The sequence below is a fragment of the Cornus florida genome, unplaced genomic scaffold (genome assembly GCF_030987335.1).
Source record: "Cornus florida cultivar Cherokee Brave unplaced genomic scaffold, ASM3098733v1 CherokeeBrave_3.0.0_Hap2_Chr11, whole genome shotgun sequence".
Taxonomy (NCBI): domain Eukaryota; kingdom Viridiplantae; phylum Streptophyta; class Magnoliopsida; order Cornales; family Cornaceae; genus Cornus; species Cornus florida.
In genome coordinates, this window is record NW_026775581.1 from 135,326,837 (window position 1) to 135,338,586 (window position 11,750).

An 11,750-nucleotide genomic window follows, 5' to 3' on the forward strand; every position below is an offset into this window, starting at 1 on the left:
ATTGTGGTTAGCTGCTATTTTCAGTATTCAAACCCTTGTGTTGAACTGAGTTTTGCTGAACCAAGGCCTGTTATGAACTTTGTGATTTGCTCATGCTACAATTCATTGTTCAATGTTATGATCATGAGTACTACAGTGAATGAAGACTGAATATGATACTATTGATTGATTCTCGAAAAGAAATTCCTATTTTACCCCTCAAGTACTGATTGCTGCAAATAGTTGTTTTGAAGTGGTAATTTGGAATTCTGAGGTGTCTGCCCTATTTCAAATTGTAGGAAAGACTTGTGTTACTTGTATATCATCTACTTGATGTATTTGGTGAGCCTAGAGAGCTTGTTTGGTCCTGACAGGGTAGCCTAGGACAGGGGGAGTGTATGTGTACACTTTGTTGAGCTAGTGTGTGAGTGAAGTGTGTGAAAGCTAGTGTCTATTTCTGATACAAGGATGTGTGCAGAGAGTGAGACAGCTGAGTGTGTAACAGCTTACTTACAACTAGTGGATGCTTGCATTGGATGAGGCCAAGACCCAAGGTTTTCCCTAATTAAGAGGGTTTCCTTGTAAAACCTGTTGCATTGCTTTATCTACTGTTTTAATTTAACTTTCAGTTTAAAGAAAGTAGAGAAGGACTTGACCAATTCACCCCCTCCCCCTTTTGGTCCAACAAATTGGTTAAAGTGCCTTTGGACTGGTTCAATTAAGACAGTAGTCAAAGTCTAACTCATCACTCCAGTTGAATTAGTTCAAAGTTCCTTAAACTAGTTTAAATATGTCAGTAGCTTAAACTCCACCTTAACTAAAAAAATTTCCATCTCAAATAAAGTACTATGATAAAATTGAGAAATGATCTAACAGGAAGCTCACTGAATCTAGCACTTGCTCATCGGGAAATCCAAACCCATTTCCTCGCCGTTCCATTACTCATCGTCGGAATCAGCCATCGTCCTCTTCATCAACACTTCTGGCAAGCTCTCCAATAATCTGAGTACGCCGTAGTTCCGTCTACTCACTACAATCTTTTTATGACAGCGTATGGTTGGCATCTGTTAACAAACCCACCACCAAAACAGTCAAGAAGCCTCACCCGCCGGATACAACTCAACCCCATCAACAAATTCATCGTCGGCAAACCATCTCATCGGATAACCGAGCGAGAGCACAGTCATGCTTATTCGGATTGTTGAAAATTTTGGATTTTTAGTCTTTGTTTAGTAGTTTGAAGAGCTTGCACTTTGGTACAGATATGGAGCAATTAGGTAATAGAAAATTAAAAGGTAGTTTAGTATTTCAGTTTCATATACAATTTATTTATGAATATTAATAAATAAGTGACGGTAAAATTGTAAAATTACACAGTTCCATTAATAAAGTAGATGGCCGTCACATACAATGGGTGTTGGTGAAATATAGTCAAATGTCAAGAGAGGGTGTAGGTGAAATTTTCCCTAGAATTAACTATTAAAGCAGTTAGGGGTGCACAAATGAACCGTATAATCAGGACCGGAACCGTGAGAATCGGAATCGAAATTTTGGTTCTTACGGTTCCGGTTCCGATCTGGTCCAGGTCTGGTCCAGGTTCTTAAAATCAGGAACCATCCATTTACGGTTCGGTTTCGATTCCAGTTCCACGGTTCCGGTTCCGGAACTAAACCGTATATATATATATATATATATATATATATATATATATATATATAATATTTGTTTTTATAAATAATTAAGTATACCTAATTTAGTTATTATTATAATATTATCCAGTGGTCACCGTGTGCCCACGTAGTCCATGTTAGTCTAGGTCATTGACTTGAGAATCATTGTAATTTGTAAACCACAAACACATCTCATCTTCTCAGACCAAACACTCTCATTTTGAAATCGCGGCGCCGCCTCTTCTTCTTCTCATCTTCTGTATTCGATTCGTGGTTCCGACAGCGTTGATACTTGATAGCCAACAAAGTCTCCGCCGATAACCCAAAGCAAACCCCTAAAATTATAAAGAGAAATGGTTGGCCTTTTGCCTTTTTCACGGCGGTGCAAGACCTCGAATCAATTACATAAAAGGATCTCAGTATCGAATTTCCAGATGCCTCTTCCCATTCTTCTTCCTCTATCTCTTGATTGAGATGAGTTGAGGTTTGGTTATGGAGTTTGGTGTTCTGGAATGTGTTGGTGGGCATTTCTCAGTTTGGTCAGCTTTGTGGGGACTGCTAAACTGGGTTCACAAAGTATTTTAAATTTTATTAAATATGCTCTAATCTTTATAGTTAGCTATTAAGAGATTGTGAGGAGTTTATATTTCATTTATTCTTTAGCTTGTGTGTTTAAAGTCAGTGATTGTTATTATGATTGCTTTGGTTCTTGATTCAAACTACCTTAACAGTCAAGATCCATTAGTACCTCCTATAGTATTTTAGTATCAGATATTCAGTTGATTACTTGATTCAGTACATGGAATGTTATATAGATGAGGAACCGGAACTGGACCGGTTCTCACGGTTCAATTCCGGATCGATTCCATACTCCCACGATTCGGTTTCGGTTTTATTTTAAAGGAATCGTTGGGATCGATTTCGATTCCATTAGGAACCGTACCGAACCAAACCGTGTACATCCATAAAAGTAATCCATTCTCTGGCAATTTTTTATTTTTTGTACAAAACTAAAATGCTTATTATTTTGGTCATCACTAAGGCACTGACTATTTAATTTGAAAGATTTAGATCTACCTACAATTTTAATTGCATATTTATTTATTTTATACTAATAAAATCTCAAAATGTGTGAAATTCTAAGTGACTTCGAGTTTGATGAACTTTTGGTGAGTCAAACAACTCCCAAAATATTCAACAAAAATAACAACTTATTACTCAACATTTTTTTACTACTCAGTACTCACATGATGAACATACATAAAAAAAAATAATAATAAATAATAATAATAGTACTTAGACCTATTTTTGGAATCAAATAATTTGTATTACCATTCAATATAAAATTTTAATTTAATACATTTAATAATTATAAATAATTCCGACAATTAAACCTCATTTTCAAAATAATTTTCCTCCGTTAAATCAGACAGTGCACACAGTACACCGCCCCAAGTAAGGTCAGCTAGTTAACCAGATATTAGAACCAGGGTTAAAAACCCAAGTGGTTGGTTAAGAAGGACATCCACAAAACCCCAGATTTCATTATCTACCATCATAACCACCGAAAAAAACCCATTTCTCTCTCTCTCTCTCTCTCTCTAAAACTTCATCCTCCGTTATTTTCATTGATGGATGGAGATATCCCTGTTTTATACAAAAGCATAACAGTAAAGCTAGTCAAGTATTAAAGAAATCCGTAAGTGTTACTTTTACATATCCATGGACATCGGCTCAACTATCCCCACCGCCACAGCCGGCGGTACGGATAAATCCCCAGAAGCTGAAACTCTAACACCTTACCGAATCCAAACCACTATACCCTTAACCTTCACCAACGGTGTACTGAAGCACCATCACCCCCTGAATCCTCCTCCTCCTCCACCTCCACCAGCGGTGGTGGTCAGTTACGGAGAATGTCTCAGGAACCACGCCGCCAGTTTGGGAGGCCACGCCCTGGACGGCTGCGGCGAGTTCATGCCCTCCACCGCCGCCAACCCCGCCGACCCAACCTCTCTAAAGTGCGCCGCCTGCGGGTGCCACCGCAACTTCCACCGCCGCGACCCCGAAGAACCACCTCCACATTTCCAACACTTGATTGAATACCAACCCCATCACCGCCACCAACCACTGCCTCCTCCTCCTCGAGGAGGCCAAAACAGCCCAGATTCCCAATCTCCGCCACCCATCTCCTCCTCATACTACCCCTCAGCTCCCCACATGCTCCTGGCACTCAGCGGCGGCGGCGTATTGGGGGCCCCACCGGAAAACAATCCATCAGCAGCTACAACATCCACAAATCCAAGAATCCGGAAAAGATTCCGAACAAAATTCAGTCAGGATCAAAAAGAGAGAATGTTAGAAATTGCGGAGAGAATTGGATGGAAGATGCAAAAGACAGACCACGAATTAATCAGTGAATTTTGCAGGGAAATTGGGATTGATAAAGGCGTGTTCAAGGTTTGGATGCATAACCATAAGAACACTCTTGGTAAGAGAGATGTTAATAAAAACAATACTGGTACTCTTATTGGTAATGATAGTAGAAATAGTACTGACAACACCACCACCACCACCCACCACCACCAACCTTGTTGGTCCAACGCCACCACCACCACAACAACAACAACAACAACATTGACAGACAATCATCAAAACACAGAGGGTCTTAGTGCAGATGTTGCCACAAGTGGCTCCTCTTCTTCTTCTTAATCTTCGATGATGGTTTAGTAATTAAGCTAGTAACTTGTACTTGTAGTACTATTAGTACGTTGCTCTTTTTTTAAGCATAACAATGGGAGAGATCTTTCAATAGAGAATTTGTTGTGTCATTTCATTTTTTTTTTTTTTTGTTGTTGCAGTGCTCTATTTATTTATTGTATTGGTTCTGTTAATTAGATGTTTCTATTTCAAGAATTTGTTTATTTTATTTTAATTGATTAGCCATGAATCTTAATTTCCGTTTTTCTCAATTTGGATTAAATGGTTTTTAATCAGTTCTCTTCTGTGTCTGAAACAAAGCAGCAAAAAGTGGAGCAGCATAATCATCCTCAGTGGGCGTGTCTTTACTGTTGCTTTATCTTTGTAGAGGGAACATGTAGTTTATTGATTAAAGTTTTATATATATTTAATGGCTGACATTGAATTGCAGGTAAATATCATTTTGGAATTCATTCTTTTATTTTATCCGATCTCTCTGTGTTACAAGTGGATAAGAACAATGTGGTATGGTTATTCTTATAGGACCATAATTTTAATTCATCGCCAACCACTTGAATGGCATCTTTTTAAATGACTCCCTAATTTTCATGCATTGAGTGTTTCTGCCTTGCTTTTTGAGGTTTGGTGGTTGCAATTAATCAGTAATTGATATACAATACTTAAATCCATGTGTTACACTTGAAAGACGAAGAATGTGCAATTGTCCGAAAGAAAAAGCATGTTTTGTGTGTATGAATTTCTTTTCTTTTCTTTTCTTATAATTGTTATACCCCTTATTTTGTAAATTTGGAACTTGTATCATTTGTGATACTGATGAATATAGTAATTGTTCTCCTCCTACTCTATTAAAAGCTTTACATTTTTCATCAATTTGGAATTATTTTCTTTAAGTGTAGTTATTTTTTCTGGGCTTTTCTGATCTCTTTCCTTTTGTATATTTATACAGTTGTTGGTGGGTAATTGCGGGATGATATTGGAAGTTTTATTTATTTATTATTATTATTATCTCTTTTCGATCCTTTGGTAGGTTGTACTAGGGTCTTGTGTCTATAATACGAAGAAAAAAAAAAAAACCGAAGGAAAGTTGCAACGCACACCATGTTTGGGGGAGTTAACGTCTACATTGGATTCTCATAGCGACTCGTCAATCAATGAAAATATTGTAGGTCACTATCATTATTGGGTGGCAAAACTGCCTTTAACCACACTTGAAAACAGGGTTTATTACCCTAAAAGGCACTTCAAAGACCATTTCTAAATATTGAATTTATTACTTCAATTACAAGAAACACAGGCTTTATTAACCTTAAAAATTAAATTTGTTAAAAAAAAAAAAAAAAAAAAAATTCAACATTCCTTTAGCATTTATCCCACTTTTAAAGTTATCAAGTTTTACACTACACGAAAAATCAATAAACCACATCATATATATTTTAGAAACACAATGCTTAGTTTCTGTTACAAAAATAAATTTAAAAAGTAAGCAAGCATTAAATAAATAAATAAATAAAAAGTTAGATTAATTAATTGAAAGGCCAACGAGGACCACACGACTGTTGACACGACAAAAACAGGTGTTTGTAATGTGGTCCTTTTGTTTTCAGGTTCTAATGTTCTATGAATAAATGCGCGCGCACGCACACATATATATATATATATATATATATATATATTAGAATTATTTGTTCTTGCATGGACAACTCACCTAACAATTGCAAAGGTGTCCATCCCTATATTTGCTCTCTTTCTAAAATTTGTTTGCTGTTGTCTACCATGAAACCATTATTGGGCTTTGAGTTGTGTTTTATTGGGCCCTCTGTTTGTGAACTCTGAAACACAACCACAGTAATAGGTGGTTGTATTAGACCATAATTGGGCTTTGAGTTGGGGGTTAAGGCCTCTGTTTGTGAATTATACGGCCACAGTATCAACACAACAATTCTATTCTAACCGACAGATCATGGGAATTTTTATTTATAAAATTGTTAATTCAACTGTATTTTTTTACCTGAAATAATGCAATTTAAAGTACTGCAAGTTTTGTCCTTCCAATTTGCTTTTCTACTTTCAAATAATAGCTGTCATAGTACGTAGTAAAAAATTCACGAAAGACCATGCATTCAACATGTATTTGGTTTTTGAACTAAATTTTTTCTAATTTTAATTTTAAAAAATCAATTCCATGTAACCGAATATAATTTACTGCTGTTGATTACTATCATACGATAATCTCGGATGCGACCCACCTTTCTTGTTTATATGTACTCATGTATGAGGATTCATAAGATGGATTACTTGTTTATCCTTTAATTTCTTATACTAACCAATGACTCCAAATTGGATTGGTTTTGCGCATATATATATATATATATGTTTGTTTGGTTACATGTTTCACTTTGTCTGCTGCCCCATAGCCAAAATTTCACGTTCCCCATTGAATTTGTGAATTTTGTGGTAGCTGGGACTGGGAGGTGTACCCCCATTAGAGAGTACTGTATCCACATGCTTCACTTAATACATACATAAGGTGACTAATGAGGCCTTGTCTCATGGGCACATGATTTTGTCTTTGTATTAATGATATAATCAACAATTAGAATAGGATGGTCCCACACATTCTGATAAAAAGATTTCATATATCATAACAAAATTTAAATTTTATTTTTTTCTGTCATTCAGTTACAATTAGGCATCATTAGTGTACTTCTTTAGTTCAAACACGTATTTTAATTTTAATTATTTATGTGCCGGTTAGGTTAAACTGGGAAGGTATTATTCAAATACTAATAGCTACCAGTGATTTTCAAGTCAACTTAGAACAACATTTTTAGAGAGAGTTTAATTCTTAATTCTTATAGTCATGGTCATTGGTTTAATTCATCAATTCTTAATTACCATATATTATACTAGTTAATGTCCCCAAAAGAAACATAATCTCCTTCTAAAGAGGGACCTTAATTAAGTGACTTACATTTATTTGGAAATTATGTTAATCTTTTTCAACTCTCCACAAAGTAAACCATCTAAAAGAAGAGAAATAGGAGATCAGTAGGCCCTTTATCATAAACCTAGTAAAAAATAAATAAAATAAAAAAGAGCAATATTCAAATTTGCATGGAAATGAAACTATTTATTTCATGTAGTCACTTGGTAATAGTATTCACAAGGGGCTCATGGTGCTTCCTCTGCCTTTACAGTATGTATGGTCAGTATGAAGCTAGTCCTACTTGTAAAAACTATAAACACGTCACATGCGTATTCATTCAATACCATTCTGCAGACTTTCAACATAATTCCTGCTCACATATATATATATATATATATATATATATATATATGTGAGCAGGAATTATGTTGAAAGTCTGCAGAATGGTATTGAATGAATACGCATGTGACGTGTTTATAGTTTTTACAAGTATATATATTTCCATATTTTGATAATAATAATAATAATAATAATAATTCCCACGGAGAGAGCTTGATGCCAATGACCAGAGTGGGAGTTGACTTTTGTTGTGCTGAAATTGAAAATTATGTATTGAAAATATTAAGTACTGAATTTTAAGCGCTAAAATTTTAAATATTGTATGTATTAATTTGAAAACTCGTTTGATAATGTTTTAATTTTAAATTCTGAAATGTTTTAATTTTAAGTTCTAAATTCGTTAAGATTGTTTATTATATACAAAAGCTGAAGTGTAAAAATTATACAAAGTACATTTTCGTCCTCAATATATGATACTCATAACCATTTTATATTTATAATATAAAAGTATTAATAAAATAACCACATTAATTCACTCAATGAAATATATCAATTTAACAATAAATAATAATGTCAAATAATCATAAAAAAATAAAATTCTTAATTAGAAATAAAATTATATTATATAAATAATTGAATTATATTATATAAATAAGTGATAGAAAATTTAAAATATGAGTTTGGATTATATAACATTTATATACTGTATTGAAAAGGATGTTAAAAATATTAAAGAAAGTAGGTGAAAAAGAATTCTTATCTTGAAATATAATTTTGTTATATATATATTAGTGTTAAATCAATTTGAATAGATAACCAAAGAGACGTGTTTATAATATACGTAGAATTATTATTATTATTATTTTGAGAAATTGGTAAAATTATATATTTTTTAAAAAATTTGTTCTACAATGTAAAAAAAAAAAAAAGTAACAACCAACCAAAGATATATATATAAGAGTTTTTCAACTGAAGTACTCACTCTATTCCCAGATGCAGAAATAAATCACAAAAAGAAGTTTAAAGAAATTGCAAAGGGAAGTCTAGAAGAGAAAGCGTGGTAGAGTAATCATTAAAAAAATAGTTTTAAAACCTAATCACTTACCGTCTTCTGTAATATGCGATAAACAACCTTCTCCTCGCTTAGAATTTTGACCTATTTTAAGTAGTACTTACCATTTTAAGCAATATTCTAAAATTTTATTAAACACACTTATTTTAAGAAATCACGTACTGCCTTCTACATTCAGCGTTGAAATAAAAAAATCAAACAGGTTCCTCGGCATGCACAACTTAATTCCATAGAAAGTCAACTATAATTCTCTTCATCAAGACCCGCAATGAAATGCTTTAATTTACAATTAATTCTCTACATTGGGACCCACCAATTTACACAAAGACACAAATGATGCAGTAAATAGTAGTTAAATACAGCATGTTAAGTAATTTAAGGACAGAAATAAATTTACATGGACTGACATTGGTTTTAAACATCCATTTAAATGGCTCTAGAGATGGTCAAAAGATGTATGAGATCATTTTCAACATTCCATACAAATATATATATATATATATATATATATATATATATGTATTGTTTACATGTACTAAACAAATTGAGCAATCATATCAAAAACAAATTCATTCTAGCTCAATGCATATATAGATTAGCTTAATAATGCCCAATATTCTACTGTTCAAGCACTAAATTTCTACGCGGCCACAAAAAAATTCCATCTCAAAGGCCTACAACAAAAGATTAACATCCAATATAATTAATATCGGGTAACACCAAAATAAAGCCCCCAAAAGAAATGAACCCCTCCTAAAACAAATCTACGTTTTCATCTAGTCCCATGTCACTCAGCTCTTCTTCTTTCCCTTGAACAGCACGACCTTCATCAAGAAACCAATTCTCAGGCATTGAAAATGGCACTTGCTCACACAGATTTGGCTTCATTTCACATTGAAATATATTATCTTCGGGCGGCGTTATGGATTGAGAAACATCAGCATTATTATTGGATGAGTCCAATGACTCAAAACCAAACAGAGATTCAAAGGGCTCACATAAATCAATTCCAGTACTACCCTTTGTTGTAGCACTTAGAATAGTACTAGACATATTTGAAGCACTAGTGATGGATGTGGAATTGAAGGAAAGGTGATCAGTAGTAACTGAAATAGCCTGTGTTTTACAAGCGTGTTTGGGTGTTTTTTTCATCCACCCTTTTAGCAATCTAGCAATGTTGTCAATGTTTAATGGATAGAGTGTTGTTGATGATTGGGATGGTATGGGCTTTAAATCAGCAGGTACAATAAAGCTTGGCTTCTTGTTCTTTAAAGATAAAGACAGAGACTCGTGTAAGGCTTGTTTGGGCATGTCGATATCAGTTTGTAGACTTCTCTCCCACTTACCTTTAGGGATTGAGTGTGAAGAAGAAGAAGAAGAAGAGATCCATCCATCTGTGGAATGACTATTCTGCCCTGTTTGGATCTTCCTCGGCTTCCTCTTCAAATGGGAATTCCAGTAATTTTTAATGTCATTGTCGGTTCTGTCAGGAAGGTAAGAAGCTATGACTGACCATCTGCACCAAAACAAACACTACTCGCATTAATTAATTACTCCTACTCGATCACTTGTTAGAAACCAACTAAAATTAATTTATACACAACATAAATGATATCTGCAGATCTATATATATATATATATATATAGAGAGAGAGAGAGAGAGAGTTAGAGATTGATGAGAGAAGTTATATACTTGTTTCCCAGCAGAGATTGAAGCTGGATTATGGTCATTTCCTCTTCAACAGTAAAGTTACCCCTTTTGATCCCTGGCTTCAGATAATTAGTCCATCTAAGCCTACAACTCTTACTGCATCTGCGTAACCCTAATAAAATCAACCACACATTGAAGAATACTACAATTTTAGTAGACACTTACACATTCAAATTCCAAAATCTGCTACTAAATTTATACAATAATCTCTCCCTAGATATATGTGTACAAACTCTCTTTGATGCATTTCTTTAATGAACACAACAGAGAGGATCTAGAGCGATATCTACATACGAATCAAGCCACAAGAAAGAATTCAAATCTAGATAAAGACATTTAATCATACATAAATGTGTGTGTGTGTGTGTATATATATATATATATATATAACCTGTATTAGTAGGAACAGCCTTCCAAAAGCCAGAACTACCATGCTGTTGAATATAAGACACTAACATGATATCTTCTTCAGGAGTCCATGGTCCTTTCTTTACTCCAACTTTGTCACAGCAAGGTGATCTTCCCATACCTTCGTTCTTTCTTCCTAATTCCAAACCTTTCTCCTATGTAGCCTTCTTATCTTATAGTATAAAAGTATTAATTGCTTTCTTCTTTGAAAAAGCTGAGACAAGGGTCTATGCCCTAAGTTTTGTTGTAACTGTAGACTGCAGAGCATATATCGGCTAGGATTTTGATTTGATCATTGACCCAAATGGGTGCCAAAGAGTCAAAAGCTGCGGCAGTAAGTGTATTTACTCATATGGGCTCAAATCAGCCAAAAGTCAACTGTGTCTATACCTCTTCCGCTGCTGCTTCACCCAGACCGCGTGGCATTCAATGTGATTCCGAAAACCCTAATCCAGCTTTATATCTCAAAACCCAATACGTCATCAAATAAAGCCAACTCTGTTAATAACATAAACTGCATGCTAGTACTACTACTTACTGTACTAGCATCTTTCAAGTTTCGAGTTTTGATTTTCAAGAAATCATATCCTACTGGATCTATGCTGTTCTGATTTATGGAGATCAACATCATGATGATGATGATGAATCATGTCTTTGGTTAGATTCTCTCACAAGTCTTTTGACCCTTAGACTTGAATTCCAACTGTGTATATATATATATATTTATCACTGTAGCACGCAAAGAGTAGATAAAAGAGTACTGAATGAGGTGGGTCCTTCTATTTTCATAGATGAACATCAGATGCTTGGCCAATCAAATACCATATGGCTTATTCATCCACATCATGCATGTGGTCCTCATGATACAGTAGTAATGTTGTGGGACCATCACTATCAAATGGATATTAATCAGCACCGTCAATT

General features: G+C 34.4%; 2 protein-coding genes across 2 annotated transcripts; one reads left to right on the forward strand and one right to left on the reverse strand.

Annotated features, from left to right (window-relative positions):
• The first annotated feature begins 3,187 nt into the window (after nucleotides 1-3,187).
• On the forward strand, nucleotides 3,188-4,565 carry LOC132284003 (zinc-finger homeodomain protein 9-like). Its single transcript, XM_059786065.1, has one exon. The coding sequence runs from the start codon at nucleotides 3,372-3,374 to the stop codon at nucleotides 4,359-4,361; it is 990 nt and encodes a 329-aa protein (XP_059642048.1). The 5' UTR covers nucleotides 3,188-3,371; the 3' UTR covers nucleotides 4,362-4,565.
• A 4,725-nt stretch (nucleotides 4,566-9,290) lies between these two features.
• On the reverse strand, nucleotides 9,291-11,048 carry LOC132284002 (myb-related protein 306-like). The gene is made up of 3 exons (XM_059786064.1): nucleotides 10,810-11,048; nucleotides 10,401-10,530; nucleotides 9,291-10,223 (listed from the first exon to the last, which is right to left on the reverse strand). Exons 1-3 carry the CDS (start codon nucleotides 10,943-10,945, stop codon nucleotides 9,461-9,463), a joined length of 1,029 nt encoding a protein of 342 aa, XP_059642047.1. The 5' UTR covers nucleotides 10,946-11,048; the 3' UTR covers nucleotides 9,291-9,460.
• Nucleotides 11,049-11,750: the final 702 nt, after the last annotated feature.